Below are 17540 nucleotides of genomic sequence, written 5' to 3' on the forward strand. Positions count from 1 at the left end.
ACAAAAATAACAAACAGCTATACACTTAGAGAAAGTGGCCCTTTATTTAATGCTCTATCCCAGGACCATAGGGAACTTTGAGAGCAAATAAGCTTTAAAGTGAAGAAAGGGGCCTTAAAAATCCCCACATCGCTCCATAACTAATGTTCCCTCAGGCAGAATCAGAGTTCTCTGGGAAATGCAGTCGTGGATCGCAGGGCTAGATTTGAAAAGCAGTGATCAAAACAGAAAAATCTTTCCTGAGTTCTTCCTCATTAATATCGCCTCCTCTTTTATTACCTTTATGAAAAAGGGCTCATATTTTACTCATTTTAACCCAATATATTCTCTTGCTTTAAAGAAGAAGAACCCATTCCTGTCCAGGGGTTCATGTTTATATTTATTTTTGGCAAGGCTCCTACTTAGGATTTACTAAGGGCTCTGAAAGGTGTTTCTTGAAAAACAATGTATGGTCTTTCTTAGTTTGAAAATTATTCTATGCCCCATCTACAATGCAGCATTAGACAATGAATTTATCTTAATACCATGAACATATAGAAGGAGAGTATTAACAAAAGAATATTTTTAATTATTGTAATCAAAATTAGATAAATCCTTTGAAATTAAATTATACTGATTTAAAAATATTTTAAAAATCATACTGGTAAATCCTGATGAGATATTATCAGGTAACCTTCCATGCAATGGGTAAGAAAGATGCAAATAAATTTTGTGCAACTAGATCCTGAGTGTGTTAAAATACAGGAGGGAAAAATTCAGTGACAGCTCACCCTGTCACAAACATAAATGATGTACTGGACTTGGCCAAGTAAATGCAGATATATTTAAATCATTCCGACTCAGTTACAGAATGGAACCAGCGATAGCAATCAAATGGATAAGGGGCTGAGGCAGGGAGGGCACTGTGCCCTCTCAGCTGGGTAGATGGGTAGCATCTGGCTGGCTAAACTGATCTGTCTGGGCTATGAGTGGGACATCTACGGCAGGAGTTGGAGACCATTCATTAGTGATCTATCAGAGTCCCTAGCTTCTCACAATCAAGTGGGCATGCAAGAGTATACCCCAAATTCATATTACCACTGGATAGTCTCAGCATGTGCCATGAATTTAAATTTAAATTTTTTGAAAATACTAAAAAATATTTCCATCTTTAATATCATGCTGTGCCTAGTAGCAAAGTCATTACCTGTCCTAGTATCCATCAAAAGTCCTCATGTCAACACATTTCTTAAACGACCAAATCAAGAAGAATTTCAGAGAGCTTTTTAGAATAAGACAAACCCCAAATCAACTACCACCAACTGACAAAAGCCTTCATTTGTTTTTCGCTTTTCTCCTGACCATTAGACTGAAACAGACCTATGACTCTTTGATACTTTTTAGTCTTACCACTCTGAGCATACATGGGTTCTTGAAACATTGGAGACATGATTACAGGCCTCAAGAGCTTGCAATCTGGAGTAGACATAAATAAAACCTCAGAGAACTAAAATATTAGTTATGATATTAACCAGTAAGCTAGGTAAGAGGATGATTTATGAAAATATGATCAAAGTCAGAGTACCTAAGTGAAGGTTTCAAAAAAAGAAAGCCAAGAAGTGTGGCATACCAGGAGTAGGTTCATAGTATAGGCCCAATGATGTATTTGAGCCAAAGGGAAGTATTTAAGGCAATGGAATGCCAAGAAAGGGGGTAAAGGTCTGTATTTCTTCATTCTCAAGTTATCATAAAACTCTTACTTCTATTCTTAAGCCAGGTTTTCAATAGATCTTCTGACACCAAGGGAAGAGAGGAAGTTGGAAGTCTACCTTTGATCAACTGGAGCTACTAAAACTTGAGTATCATTTCGATTATGTGAGGATAAAAATGTTAATCCTGGCTGCCTTTGTAAAACGAGATTTTCTTTCCTGATAGTATACATATATTTTGATGATATATACATATATTTTGATTCAGAAGTTAAAACAGCAAAAAGTGAAAAAAAAAACAAAAAAAACCCGGCAATGCCAAAAGCATTTAAAGTAACTCATTCCAACTATATCCTTCTGGATTTTGAGCACACAATTTTCAGGAATACTAAATTAGTTCTCTTTACTTGAAGTGATTAAGACATGTATAGCTTTTACCCAAGAAAGGTAATGAGAAGGACAATGAGAAGGTTAAAAATCAATGCAACTAATAGAGGGACCGTGCCATGTCTTTCTTAAGTGTAATCAGACTTTTGCTGAAGATGAACAGCAAATGGGATTTGTAATCAGACCCGTATCTTACTACCTTAATCTTCCACTAATTAACCTTGTGACTCTGAAAAAGTCATGTCATAATGAAATTATATTTCATTTAGATTGTGTTTTATATTTTACAAAGATCTTTGGAGTACATTAGATATTTAATCCTCAATTTTTATCATCCTCATCTATAAAACAAGGTCTTCAAATCTATGATATCTACGGTTCCCTACTGGGTTTAAAGTTCTAGGATTTTGTTTAATACAGCCATGTGACACCATAACTGGAAAGAATATATTTCGATCTTTCTTCTGGCTTGATTTATCAACTTTCACCATCCGTACTGACCAAAGACATTACATAGTCACCAAATTACCACTTCACTTCACCCTGTCTGATCAGCTTTAGCGCACAGCCTATATGGTTGAGTTGGAAAGGTATTTTTATTTAATGACAACTTCTCTTTTTACTGTTTTCCATTCAAAAACAAGTAATTAAAATTTACCTTTCAGATGGCAAATGACAAAAACTCTTGGCCTAAATCTACATTTTTTTAAACGGTTTAATCACTCTTATGACCAGTATCTGTACTCAAATTTCCTTTTTACAATAGCTGAAGGTTATAACATTATGCACTATGCTGTGAACAAAGAGTGAAAGGAACTTGGCCATTTAAAGTTTTTAATGAACATTTTCAAGATCACCATATTTTGAGCAGCTAAAAAATATAAAGAAGTGAAATTAAGCCGTGAAGATGAAATTTATTTTTAATAAATTCACTAAACTTCAATTTCTGAAGGTTTTAGGTTTCAAAAGTGGTACATTTTTAAACTACAAGTAATTAGCAGACAGAAACACAGGACTGATGAGCAGAAATGCATGATTTATAGCCTTTAAATGCTGCTCCATAAAAAGAAAAAGACTATCAGGTACTTCTTAAAGAGAAGAAGATTATCAGGCACTTCCCAAAACAGAAACAAAAGAAACAGAAGTTTTACTGTCTTCTTCATTTCTAAATAACTTAACTGTCCTTTCTTTGTGGAAACACTTGGCTACTTTAAAGTAAATCAAACAAAGGAAGTTACAGTAAAATATCCAGGAGACTAAACAGTTTGGCACCAGTTGAGGGAAACATCACGTACAAATGGGCAAGACACAGAGGGCTGGCAGGTCCCTGAAAAATGCTCAAGTGGAGGGATGTGCTAGGACGCACATCCACTGTTGGCATAGTGCCTTCCAGAGTGTGAAATCTACTGACTGCGGCACAAGTCTGCCCTAGTAGCTTTGGTTTGGTAAGTCCTGGCTTTCAGAAAGCTGATGTATCTCCACTTGCTGAGCACACTTTTGCTCAGAAGGCAAATTTTGGGAAGAACAGCACAAGACTAAGCTCCACCCTTGGTTTTTCTTCCATAGATAGCAATGGCACCAATTTTGGAAGCCTTTTAGATTAGGACACATTTGAAAAGAAAAATAAAAGATAAGAAAGAAGTATAAAAAAATGTGAAACAGACGTCTATTCCATTAAAATACTGTTATTCTATTTTTTACAACTAGTGTTCTGGATTTATATTTGATACTCCAAACATAGTTGTCAGATTTTTTTTTATATGGAGAGAAAGGGTCCCCTTAAAATGACTTATTTATCAGATTTTGATAATATAATCTTGTCTTACCAGCTAGCCAGGGGTGCAACAATCAAAGGTAATGTGCCCTGACCTCACTCCTATTTTATTTTTAGAGATTTAGTCACTTGGGGCCTTTCAAGTGAAGTAGTAGAAAGACTAGGGTGAATGGATTAGAACTCAATGAAGGAAATGGTTCTGTAAATATCAATGAAAAATATTTAAATTAAGAAAAGTAGATTAAAAATCAAACTTCTTACAAAGCACTAAAGTTTTCAAAGAGTAGAACTTAGAACACTCAGTTACGCTCTCAATAATACAACTTATTTTGTCACAGAAAGAGTAATTGAAATAATGCCAGATAAACAAACAGCTTAATCTTCTCTTTCTTCTTTGTTGGAAGACAAAGTCTAATGTAGACAGTCTATATCTTACTGCTAGGAAATTTCCCTGTATTAATTATTGCTATTGAAGCATTCCTCCTCTGTTTCATGGTCTTGGGGCGTGTATTAGAAAGGACATAATATATGATGAAATTGCCCCAATTTTTTGGATGATAATTTTCAAAAAAAGAACAGCCTCTCTCTGTTTTCTTTTTATGTTGGGGAGGGGGGTAAAAAGGGAATTTGGGGGTTGGTTGTCTTTTAAACAAAACTTCACTGTCTTCTCTTAGGCCACGTTAGAGAATTTGGGAGCACAAATAGATCCTGAATTTAGCAAACAGGCCCATAAACGGCAGCAGATTAGTTTAATACTGTTATTTACATTTTGATGAGTGCTTTACAACCATCTTCTATAACTATGGTTATTCTCCTCCCTCTTATCTGTTAACAGACACTGCTTCCCAGTTGGGAAGACTGAGTTTAAGGTTATTAATGGCTGGTCTGGAGGCCCCGAATATGGTAACTGCAGATTAGGATTCTGAACCAGCCCTAAACAAGCAATGATGGCCAGAGTCAGAAGAATAAGACTTCCCAGAGATGACAAAATTCCCTTGTAAAAGTTATTAAATACCTCTCTGTTTCTATATTTATCTGTGCCATCGGGATCATTGATGATGAGTCAGATGGCCCTGGGTGTGAACCCTGCTCTCTTCTTTACCTTAGGCAATGTAATACAACTCTTCAAACCTCACTTTACTACAGAATGGAGATAATAATAGTATGTATTTCCAAGGGTTGCTGAGAGTATTCATGACAGAATGTAGGTAAGGGGCTTAGTACCATATCTTCGCAGATAGTAACACCTGTAAAAGTAGTTTGGCTGTCGATGCTTCCTGTCCCAACAATAAATGCGAGAGCTGCAGGAGACCATGGAAATAGTCTTCTCCAATTCTTTTGTTTTGTAGATAAAGAAAGGCAAAAATTCCAAATGAATTAACTGTTTAAGATCATATTCCTAAATGGAGGCAGAGCTAGACTTCAAACTCATGGCTTAGTCTACATAGGCTCTTTGCCCTTTGCTCCCTCCAGTTCTTTTTTTTTTTTTTAAATATATATATTTTTTTCTTTGACAGAGAGACACAGCGAGAGAGGGAACACAAGCAGGGGGAGTGGGAGAGGGAGAAGCAGACTTCCCGCCGAGCTGGGAGCCCGATGCGGGGCTCGATCCCAGGACCCCGGGATCATGACTTGAGCCGAAGGCAAATGCCTAACGACCTGAGCCACCCAGGCGCCCCTGCTGCCTCCAGTTGTATATAAATCTGAGAGTGAAGAGAGAAGAGTTGGATCGAAAATATTCAAGCGCCCCACCTGGCTGTCAGAACTGATTTTCCTTCCATTCTTCCCTCGAATCCAGCTCACCTTTAACACTTGAGGGGCCACATACATATGTCTGAATAAAGATATAAATCAAGCTAGCTCCAACACTCCTACCTCAACAGACATCCCTTCCTAGCAGCTCGGAAGGCCAGCGTGAAGTACGAATTCTTGAGTTCCTTGGTTATGGCAGTGCAGGGGGACCTAGCTCCAGGACTGCATCCTGTCCCATTTCTTCCCCAAGGAACTCATGCGCAGGCCTTTGTATACCCTCTGCTCCCACCTGCCTGTCCAAGCTCCTCCCACACACTTCTTCCAAGCCCAACTGCTGCCTCTTGGCTACTCTTTGGGCCTAAGGGCGTGAGTCCCGGCAGCACATCCAGGAAAGAGGCCTGCACAGGCCCTGGAACAGGGTCCAGAACCATTGGGCAGAGAATGTAGGGGGTCCAGTGGATGCAGTATGGTCTGGAACAGGCGCCACCACTGCCCCTGGGCCCTCCCACCCCCCGTCCCGGCTCCTCACCTCCTGAAGCAGAGCGCAGCTGGAGGAACAGCCCAGGCTAAGGCTCTCTTAAAGCAAAGAGTCCAGGAAAAGGACCCCTCTTGCCCTAAGGGTGGGAATGCTCTAGTCGTATCATTTAACCTTGGGCAAAAGTAGAAGTAATCGCCTCCAATGATTGGTCACCTGCCTATCATCTTTCTGACATAGCTCTGAGATGAATCTGTTGACCAAGAAGATCTATTTCTTTTTTGGTTCTGCTGGACCCGACATTTCCCTTACTTATCTATTATTCAGTTAGATAGAAAATGACTCGCAAGTGCAGGGCAAACTGCCCATCATGATCACATTCCAGTATCATGCAGCTTGAGTCCCAAGTGGCTCCAGGCTGGTAGAATTATATGAGTTTATTCCTTCTCACCCAAGAGCGCAGGCAATTATTTGCTTTTACTTTCAATACTCCGGTACAGACACACCTGAAGAACCGGAAAAATAAACCTGTGTAGCCAGAAGGACTCACTTCCCCTGTGATGGTATCTGCAGTTGACTTCATGATACCTTCAAAGAAAAAGGACCTTCTATCTCCCGTTCTTATCTTACAGGTTTCCTTAGCAAACATGGACTGAAGTGCTAGGTCCTGAGGCTTCATTCTAAAGAGACTACTGATATTATGCAGGACTGCTCTTTTCAACAATGAAACATCCATTTTCATGGAGAGGGCCTCAAACCTTTGTCCTACACATAAAACAGCCCCAGGGCAAAGCTAGTCAAGAAAGAACAGGAGAATGGAGAGTGTTTGTGGCGGAAGTCGGGACAGTGACAAGTTGCTTGAACACAGCTCCTTGCTGAATACCACAGCATGTTCATCTTTTGAAAAAACCTTCAACATGCTGGGTACAAATGACGCCTTTGACACTTTCACCTGAAAAGTTTAGGCGAGAGACTCTGTTTCTCAGTAAAAGCTCCCTGTCCTTGTCAGTCACCACTACGCCTCCCTGGGATTGTTTTGTGCCAGTCCTTCCTCAGCCACTGTTGTTGCAACTCTGTACTTTTCTGACTGAGTCTGTCAGGAAGGAGACAGGAAATTCTAGTCACCCGCACAGCAGCTGCGCCATTCCTCCTCTCCTCCTCCAATGACGTCGGTTGGCTTTGGTGACACGAGGTCAGGAACTGAGCCACAGTGAAGGTCAGGAAGATAGGTCAGTGTTTATGCCGTTGTTGGGCTGGGGATCCTGCTGAGGCTATTTGCTTTCTTCCTTGCTATACTGTTTCTCTTTCCGTTCCTCTTTTTATAATGCAGAGCCAAAGCATCCTGTTTTGAAAACATCTAACTGTTTGGCCACTGAGGAACTCATGCTCTGATGCATTTCGCTGAGGTGTAAGACAATTCTTCTAATTCAGTAGGCGATGAAAGTTGAAACAAAAATTAATGAGCAAGTCTAAGAAGGCAATCTGTCATTACAGAAAACAGTTCTAACACGTCTAACTGAACTTGGGCTGCTGGCGGAAGGTTCACTCGACATCCTTTTCATCTTGCAAAACAATGTCATTACCTCGTAAAACTGCTGAATTTATTTCATCTTGTAATTCTCAGGGAAAAATAACCTACAGTATTAATCCACCTGGCTGCATCTTTCTCTGTGATCCTGGAATTCCATTTGGCCTGTGGCCAGCATTAAGAAACTGGGGCCCAGGAGGAGACTAGGTTTCTATAGGTCACAGAACAGTTCCTTATCTCTCAGGCTCTGAAACATACTTGGGAAAACCAGTTATAATCTTTGAGTCACAGTTTTCTTCAAAATATAAAAGGGTTGAGGAAAAACAATAAACACACAACCTTACCCAGATGGGGTAAATATGAAAGACTTCTTGCTTTTCCTCCACTGGGCACAGTCAACTCTCTACCATTCACAAGGTCCCAAACACCCCCCACGCAAAGCATTGGCTTTCCCATCACCACTGTTGAGTAAGTAAAAACTCAGTAAATCACCCAGCTGATCAAAACTAAGGGCAAACAATGTTTGCAGAGATGTAGTGGATGTTATTAAGAAGTCATCATTTATTGAATCTTTACTACCCAGCAGGTGCCTTGTGGAGCGTTTCAGATGCATTATCTCATTTAATCTTCACAGTGACCCAGTAAGGTAGGTACCACTTTCATCCCTGTTTTCCAGATGAGAAAATTAAGCCTTAGAACAGTTAGTTAAGTTAGCCGAGGTCAAGTAGCTAGTAAATGATAGAGATAGGATTTGAACCATGATCTTTTGACTCCAAAGCCCATGCTTTTCACATACTTCCTATATGGAACATCTTCAGACTCACTTCCAAGTTTGTAACTCAGAGATTTGCCATGGCTCCTTTGTTCAGTGAGGGGAAACAGAAGATGAGCAGATACAACTACATAGTGATGATGATGATGATGATGATGATGATGATGATGTGGGAAACAAAGGCAGAAGACAAATTATTAAATTTCCTTACTACCTAGAGCCCACTGACAAGTCCTTGAAACAAGCAGAGGGACATTCCTCTAGGGACTCCCCTCTAGGGACAGCCTCAATGTTAACACTTTGCTAAGGGCAAAAGGCAATCCTAGCCCAAACCCCACGTCAATTATATTTTTAAATGGTGACTTGGATGGAATGTTCAAATAATTTCAACCACATTTGAAATTAAATGCAGGACTGTATTTTTACCACAAATAATTAAGTTCCCCCCAAAAAACTGATATAGATCAATTTCTTTTTGGTGGCCACAAAAATATTATTATATTATGTTACATGTGCCATGGATTAAGCTTTATTTATGAAACAATTATCAAGATAATCAAGATTCTGGGGGGAAACATGGTTGCTAAGTAAAAAGAGAACGAGATCTTTTACAAATGAAACTGACTTTAGTTGTCAGTTGAGCACTATTCATCCACTGGATAATTGCTTTGCCCTACAACCTTTCCACTGTAGATGTAGAAAATAGGTGCATGCCTTCTACTTAAGCTAACTGTGTCAGCATTAAGGTTTAGCCCTCTCTTTAGGGTTAGCTCTATTCAACTTTCATTGCTTCCTGCACAGGACACCATAAAGGAGGAGCGGAAGCCTGAAGTGATTGGAATTCTCACTAGGACCTACATAGTCCTTGGTCTCAGAGCCTTATTGACCATTACACTGAATATGAAAAGTTTTTTAAATAAATTTGCAAAACAGACGATGTTTAATTTCAGCACTCCAGACACAAACCTGGTTAGAATCTACAAGGCATCAACACTCAAAATGAAAAATAATGACAATTTGCAGTTTCTCAATGAGAATTCTTTTTCTCCCCTGGAGTTAGTTGGCTACTTTATCTTAGCAACTCAAGAAGAAAGTTCAGCATGTCTTTTATGGTGAAACCTGCTGAAAAACTACCCTTAAATATTGGATCTACATCTCCTATGGGTATCAATGCTCACAACATGCAGTAAATAGAGGATCCGTTAATGCTCCAAAGTAGGCTAAAGCATGTGTGAAAATCTTTTTACTTGGAATCCAGTGTGGTTTGGAGAAGTTACGCAGTTAAGCCCTCCTCATGGGGAAGCAGTTGGTTGAGATTTACAACAGCCTGGAAAATCCCATTTCAATTGAGAACTTCAGAAAAAAAGTCAGTAAACAGTTAATCTCAAAACTTTTCTTCTTTTTTCCAACTTGAATCTAAACTAAAATTTGAGAAAGAGACTTATTTCATTTTTTGCCCTTTCGTTAAGCAATAAACAAGAATAAGAAGAGTCTATCCCCCCACCCCTAGCCCCCTTCAAAACCTCCTAAGGACACAATGCTCCCTCTGCTCAGATCCTTTGAGCAAGAGCCAGTAAGCCTTGATAAGAAGGTGATACTTTTAACCCCAGGAAAGAGGGAGGAGGGACACACATTCCCTAGTGAAACTTGGGGCTGGAAAGGGCACGTTGGCAGGTGTGGAGCAAAATCTTTTCCCGGCCCCAAAACCATAAGACAGTAAGACAATACCTCAGGCTAGGATGATTGGGGATTCTTAAAGTGTGTACTTATAAGGGTACAATGTTAAGGTTTTCCATTAAAAACGAAGCAGTAAGTATATACATATATGCACACACATCATATATATTTATAAAGTTAACATTCTCCAAGGGGGGGAAACAAAAAAAACAAAAAGCAACAACTCTCACTACATAAATTAGCACTCTAAACCCAGGCGTTAATTAAACAAATGATATAATGATAGATAATTAAAACTCTTCCATACTAAGTTTTGTCTGGGGATTATAAACAAAACTATTTCTTTGCAGTACGGGTGGAACTTAATTTCAAATAATTCTACTTTGAAAAGCAGCAAACTTTTAGAAAATAACTTTCTTTTTTGGAGATAAAGAATATTGTTTCTTTTTTTTTTTTTTATCTCAGGTCATGCCAGCATCACAAAAGGAATGTTAGGAAATCCCAGAATGTCCTTCTGAGAAGAATTTCAGAATTTATAAAACTTCAGAGCAAACCATTCTCTTCACTGATCTATGGAGGTCACGTTAATTTCTTGTCCAAAAAAAAAAAGGTGTCTAACACCTGATTGCAATGCAACATGTTATCCACTTTACCCTATGAATTCATTCAGATGTTATCTTACTGATAATTGTTTTTTTAAAAAAAGGATTTTCATTTGTACACAAATAAGCCTTATAAGCACCTCTCACCTTAAACATACTCCCAACTACATCAATTAACAAAGAACTTTGGTTGCTGGGAATTAAAGCACACGGAGGATTTTTAACTTTTGCCGTAGCATCCCGACACAAGCCAAGTGTGGCACTTGGGGACAGAATCTTCAGAGGCAGCTCAGCAAACTCATTCTGACCGCCGGCGTCCTCGGATGCACCTCTGCCTCAGGCAGAGGCCAGGGGAGCCCAGGGGAGCGGGGGAGCTTTCAAGAATAAACCGGTCATCTCTTACCTTGTTCGAAGCCATCTCACTGACAGAGCGGTAGGTCTGGATGGTCTCTAGCTGGTCTAAGCACCAGTCCAATTCCTCCAGCGTCTCCATTGCTAATTTTTGATAAGATTCTTCTGCAAACAAACACACAGGCATGTAGTTAGGCTGGAGCGGCTGCAGGCTGTGCATAGCCGAGTCCCCGCTGCCGCCGCTGATCCCGGAGCTACTGAAGGTGGCCCCGTGCTCCTTCATTATTTGCGCGCCGACTCCTTCCTTCCAGCTCTCTCCACCAGGAGAACAAATCACCGCGGTGCTCTGCCTGGGACGGCTGGTGCCAAGTTTTCACCGCCCCCCCCCCCCCCCCCCCCCCCCGCGGGGATGAGGTGTCCGCGATCTACCAAGAAACTTCCTCTGAGGAAGGAGGCGGGGAACCATCTCTTAGAAGCTCATCTGCATACATGTGTCCTAAAACTAAAGGCAGAAGCAGTTGAATTTTCTCAGGCTCTCTTGCCTTAGTCATCCTGGGGCTCTTTAGGGTGCGTGATGTCATTTCTGAGTGTTTGCAGTCTGGAGGAGAAATGAGGAAAGCATTTTCTCATTTTGCTTTTCTTCTAAATGAAACACACAGTCGAAAACTTGGAGGGGCGGGGGACAGACAGTTACGTTGGAAGGCTAGGCAGTCATTCATTCCGGGGAATGCGTGCATGTTGGAGTAACTTTTCACTCAGCAAACACTGACCCACACAAGCAAGAGGTGTAGGCTATTCCTCCCCTCTTCTGAATCCCTCCTTTAAGTAAAGGCAAAATGAGGTTTCCCTGATAAGATGTGGGTCTAAGAGAAACTGGAGTTTTTACATGAACACGTTTATTGGCCAGAGAAGGCAGCTCTTGTTATACTAAACAAAGCTAAAACTTCTCTTCTGCAACTGCCAGGATCACAGGGAAATTCTGAACCGGACTTTCAGGTGGATCCAGATGTGAACACTGCAGATTTTCACTTCGATTAAAGCCCGGAGGCTTTGATTTGTGGATGTGGGACTCAAGACTTTCTGGAAGTATTTCTTAGTGGTCCATTCAAAAAATATTGTTTTTAAGATCATATTTTTTGCTGGATAATAAAGCTCTTCTGAATGGTCACAACATGTCATTCCATACCCAAACGTTTGTGAGTCTAAACTAATACTCCAGAGTATTGACTTAAGAACTCTATGTTAATAAACACTGAATTAACTTTATAAATGCTGGATGAATGAATGATGCTATAGACAGTGATAAAAGTCAGTCAGACTCTCCTGGATCCATGCCTGATTTTGAGAGGAACAACATTCATTAATTCCATCAAGCTTTCTGGAATGCAAGCACACAATAGGCACTAATAAAATTAAAAATCTTGTATGGAATTCTATTATAGAGAAGACTTCATACATTCCTGTCAAGTTTAGAATGCATTTTTCCCATGTTCATACAGAAATCCGAGGGAGACCACATACCCTTTTATTATTATTTGACATTTTGTGTGTGTGACACTCACACTTGAAGCAGAAAAGAGAATTAGCACAAGAGAGACCCCAAGGGACTGAGATCCTTGTCCACAGATGCACATTTCAAAGAATCTCTCAAATATGCATACACCTCAGGATAATGTGGGGTTAACATTCAATATCCTGTATGTCATATTTAAAAAGCCACAAAACCACGGGAGGTGACTTCCTCCATTTTTTTCACACTCCTCAAAAATATGCAGACAAGAATTGAGGTGTTTTTAGTAAAACTCGTTTCAAGCCAGACTTACACATACCTTCTCTCCTTTCCTCCTCAGTCTTGCTGGGCTGCTTCAACATGCAGAATCTTGTCACTTACTCTCTAGTGTGTCCAAAACACCTTCCACTTCTTCCCAGGAAGCTTTTCCTGAAGTGCCAAAACTCTCCCATCCCATTCCCAGCCTCATATCAAAGGAAAAGTCCAACCACTTCCCGATTACTTGGGCTTTACTACCTTGGTGTCTTCCGCATCACAACCTGTGGTTCTTGGCACCTAGGATGTTCTGAGCCTTTTGAATGGGTCAATATGCAAAATGACTGTAAGATGATCTATCCCATTTCTCCTTCATGGAGAGGGGAAAAAGGGATCCAATTTCCACTCAGGGTTGACAACGGAAATACAATAATTACGGCAGCAGAAGCACTAGGAAGGAGGACTTTGCAAAGATCCACCAATGAAGGGTTACCTGCACAGCTCATTCACGGTCTATGACCCAGAGCAAGCACAGGAGAGCTCCTAGAATTGGTATAATAGTGACATGCCCGTGACTGGCCAGTGGATGTGACAGGCCCTTACTCTACTGCCCTTTCTTATTGTGGTCAGCTACAATATTTCTTAAGTGAAAGTTTTTGAAGTTAGTGTTGAAGTTAATGAGGAATTTTTCCTTTTCAGATTCTTAATCGATAGTCAAGGCTTTGTGTCCCATTTTAGACCCTTCTTATCCCAGTAACTAAGTCAGGAGGCACAGATGTCAGTGGGCTGAGTGTATGGGTATCGAACTCCTGCTCCTTCTAGGTACAGCCAAAGGAAAGGACCGGTGCTGCTCAGGACTGGCCTCCACACTCTAACTTCCTGGCTCCAGCACCAGAGCCAGATCGGGTGCCTACTGGATACTCGGTAAATTCGCAGAGGAATGGAGACCAAAGTGCCTGCCCAAGCAGCCTGCAACTACTTGGCTATCTAGAGGCTGGATGGTGCATCTATAGTACTGTGGAAAGAGTAAGAAAGCTTTGGAGTGAGACTCACGCATTTTGAGTTTCTCTTCTACCCTTTACTGTGTGATCCTGGGTCTCAATTTCCTACATCTTAAAATAAGGATAAGAATACTTATCTCATAAAGTTATAAAGGGATTAGAGATAGAGTATATAAAGCTTCTGGTATGTTAGCCAGTTCTCAGTAGATGATCAACACATAGGAGCATAACTATTAATGGTAATCAAAACAACACAGAGGCTTGGCATTTGGGAGTAGGGATATTGTGTTCCCTCAGGCATAAGCATACCATGAGGAGAGTGCAGACCCTCACAGGCCCCCAAGCCCTGTATCTAGTGACTTAGGGCAATACACAGGTCACAAGTTACTGGGTTACCCCTATCCACCAGCTGCCAGACTGATGTGCTGTGCCCCAGCCAGGGGCAGGCTCTGGGGAAGTTGGACATTTCCCTTCCCCACAGTACTGATGCCTCACTCCACAGCAGATAGTTGGCTCCTAAGGATGCCACAAGCTCTGCATTGGGGCATACTAGATACCTAGATCAGGGTAGGACAAGAGGCTCTCTCCCACCAAGACATAGCCTTGTCTACCATGGTACAGCCATGCCAGCCCAGGCCAGGGATGGCTGCTATCATGCCCCATCTGAGACTTTGCAAGGCACACATGCCCAACTCAGGCCCTCTCTGCACCTGCACCGAGGGCCCCTCTAGGAATGGATGGCAAGGGTAAGGGACTCTGGATGAGTTCTGGGGTGCCAGGGACCAGGGAAATAGGTGGCTGAGAACATATCCAGGGGAGGCAGGCAAGTAGCCAAAAAAAGGTGGGGCAGCATATGAGCCCAGCCTCCAAGCCACTGGAGTATACTCTATTTTCCCCTCAGACTTCACTTCCAAACACAAGATCAAAGGTAAAATTATTACACGTTTCAAGACAGCAGCGATGGGGCCCTGCTGGATGTGGGAACCACTCCACATCTTGCGCAGGTTGCATGTCCATAAAGATGGTCATTTCCTGTCTTGCAAAATTGGCTCTGAGAAGGAACAATGCTTAATACCACAGAAGCAAGTCTCAAGGGCCTAAGAGCAGGTGATGGGACCATGTATGGTCATGGGGTTGACCCTACTGTCACAGATTTCCAGAGGGACAAGGAGAACCAACCTCCTATGTGTCCTTCCCTCTAACAAGAGTGGCAAAGGGAGATTAACTTCCTCTTGTAAGTCTGGTAGGTATTGCATTTGACCCTGAGAAACAGGAAGAGAGAATGGATAAATAATTATAGTTAATATTAATCTGGTAATAATATGTGGCATTCATAAAGTCCTCTTCTCAAAGGAGCTCTAAGCACACTACTCATTTATCCTTGCGACATCTCTCTGATAGCCACTGAAGAGGTATGATTATCTCCAATTTACCTTAAGGCACAAGCCAAGAAGTCAGAGGTTAAATTACTAGAGCAAGATTCCTGGCAAGACCATATCTTGGTCTATGAACTAAAGGATTCAGCTTTGCATTCTTTCAGGAAGAATTCCTGAAAATGCTGATTTAAAGTGGCGTCTTACCTTTGGGTATTTTCTATTTAAAATTGTGTAACTGCTTTCTTAAATGTTGTCACCTTCTTGAGTCTCCTCTTCCCTTTTCTGCTGTATCTAACACAGGGAGTAGCACAGGGAGGCTGTGCAGTATTTACTCAGAAGAGCTGGAGTGGTTCTGGTCCTTCCTCTTGCTTCAGTGGCTGACTTAAGGCAAGTTACCTGAGTGGGCTGAGACTAATTTCTTTATCTGGAAAATGAGGGTTAAGAAGAAGACTTGCCCTATTCTCACAGGGAAGGTAGAATAGGAGAATGCACACAAAACCACACTGTCGACCTTTAAGTATTGTGCACATTTTGTAAATATCACATGTATTATTACAGATGGGATATAGGTATGTTAGAGAAAATTACAGAGAAGCAGAAATTTGAAATGACAAGAATGTCACATTTTTACTAAGATCACCATTATTAATGTGCATGTATGTCTATGTATGTGCATGGAGATCATATTATACAAACTATTGAGTTACACTCTTTTTTTCAGTCAATGATGTCCCCTTTTCTGTTTTAATAGTTTTCCAATTCAGCTAATAGTTAGCCCACATTCCAATTTCCCCAGGTTTTTTTCCCCCTCACAAATCCAGCAGAAATGTGTGTGTGTGTGTGTGTGTGTGTAGAGAGAGAGAGAGAGAGAGGTGTGGGAAAGGGAAGACCCAGAGATGGGACGGGAAAGGGTAATGAGAAATCTCAGCCTGGCCACGAAAGGGCTAGCTCCTCATAGCTGGAAAACATGGAAATAGATTTTAGCAGTAATGAAGTTAGTGGCCCAGCTAGTAACAGACCTCAGGTGCCCTAAGGGTTGGCCCCACACTCAGTGGAAGGAAGTGTTATTATCCCACTGATCTCTGGGAAAAGTGGAGACAGAGGCCATTTACATACCTATATCATTTAAACTTTGAAACCCTATATGTATCATAACTCTTAATACAGATGAGAATTCAGCAAGTGAGAGCAACACATTATAGCCCAAATATAAATTTTCCACAAACAATATCTCAATGCAATTTTTTATTGAGCTATGATTGACATACAAAAAAGCTGTGCATATTTAATGTGTACACCTTGATGAGTTTGAAGATAAGCATACACCTGTGAAGCCGTCACCATAAACAATGTCATAAACTTACCCACCATCTCTAAAAGTTTTCTCCCTCCCTCAGTGTGTGTGTGTGTGTGTGTGTGCATATGTGTGCTTTGAGAATATTTAACATAAGATCTACCCTCTTCACCAATTTTTAAGTATATGACACATTATTGTTTACTATATGCACCACGCTATACAGTAGTCTTTAGGACTTACTCACTTTCATATCTGAAACTATGTACTTTTTGACCAGCACCTCCCCAATCCCCTTTCCCCCAGCCCTTGGTAACTACCAGTCTACTCTCAGTTTTTATGTGTTTTACTATCTTAGATTCCTGATATAAGGGATCATTCTAAATGCAATTTGAAGATAGCTCCATATGTATCAGAAACATATCCATCAAGTCATTCCACTTTCTACCCAAAGATAGCACATAGAAAAGAAATGTAAGTAACCTCTTATTTAGCTGCCTCACATAATCAAACTCTTCCCAGTAGCAAAGGTGGTAGTTATTTGCAAGGTTGTATAGTAGTTAAATCAATCAGAACCACTCCACATGCAACAACAAGGATGAATCTAATAAATATAAATGTCAAGCAAAAGAAACCAGATAATGCAAAGTACATAAAAATGAGATTCAATTTATATAAAGTTCAAAAGAGGCAAAAATGAATCTATGATATCAGAAGTCAAGATATTAGTTACTGTGGAGGGCTAGTGACTTGAAGGGACTTACGGGGGGAGGGCTTCTACGGGGACTGGTAATGGTCCCTTTCTTGCTCTGACTACTAATTACATGAGTGTGTTCATTTTATGAAAATTCACTGACTCCTAACACTTGTGATTTGTGCACTGTTCTCCATCTTTCTGATTTTCCATGTATGCTTTCAACAGATAGTCCCATCCAGGGAAGCCCACTTTAAAAAACAAAGAACAGGATTTCTAAAAAAACACATATTTCCTTTCCTTTTGTTGAACTATAGCAATGGGTATCAACAGAATTTGAATAAATCTAACACAGCTGAAAAACAGCTCCCCCAAATATGTTAGTTTATATTGCATAGGCCAGG

At 40.7% G+C, this 17540-nt stretch overlaps 1 protein-coding gene across 7 annotated transcripts in view; it reads right to left on the bottom strand.

Annotated features, from left to right (window-relative positions):
- The window catches only part of PDE4B (phosphodiesterase 4B), a 522167-nt gene that overhangs the window by 28221 nt on the left and 476406 nt on the right, over positions 1-17540 (bottom strand). For 5 of the 7 annotated variants that reach the window (XM_032426911.1, XM_032426902.1, XM_032426934.1 and 2 more), the window contains one exon: positions 11059-11171. In XM_032426911.1, the coding sequence (XP_032282802.1) occupies positions 11059-11171 (113 nt within the window). Of the gene's footprint in view, positions 1-11058; positions 11203-11435; positions 12403-17540 lie in introns of those variants that run through there. The other 2 variants (XM_032426943.1, XM_032426960.1) reach the window with 2 other exon arrangements.

This window comes from Phoca vitulina, unplaced genomic scaffold (assembly GCF_004348235.1).
Source record: "Phoca vitulina isolate PV1807 unplaced genomic scaffold, GSC_HSeal_1.0 scaffold2, whole genome shotgun sequence".
NCBI classification, from domain to species: Eukaryota; Metazoa; Chordata; class Mammalia; order Carnivora; family Phocidae; genus Phoca; species Phoca vitulina.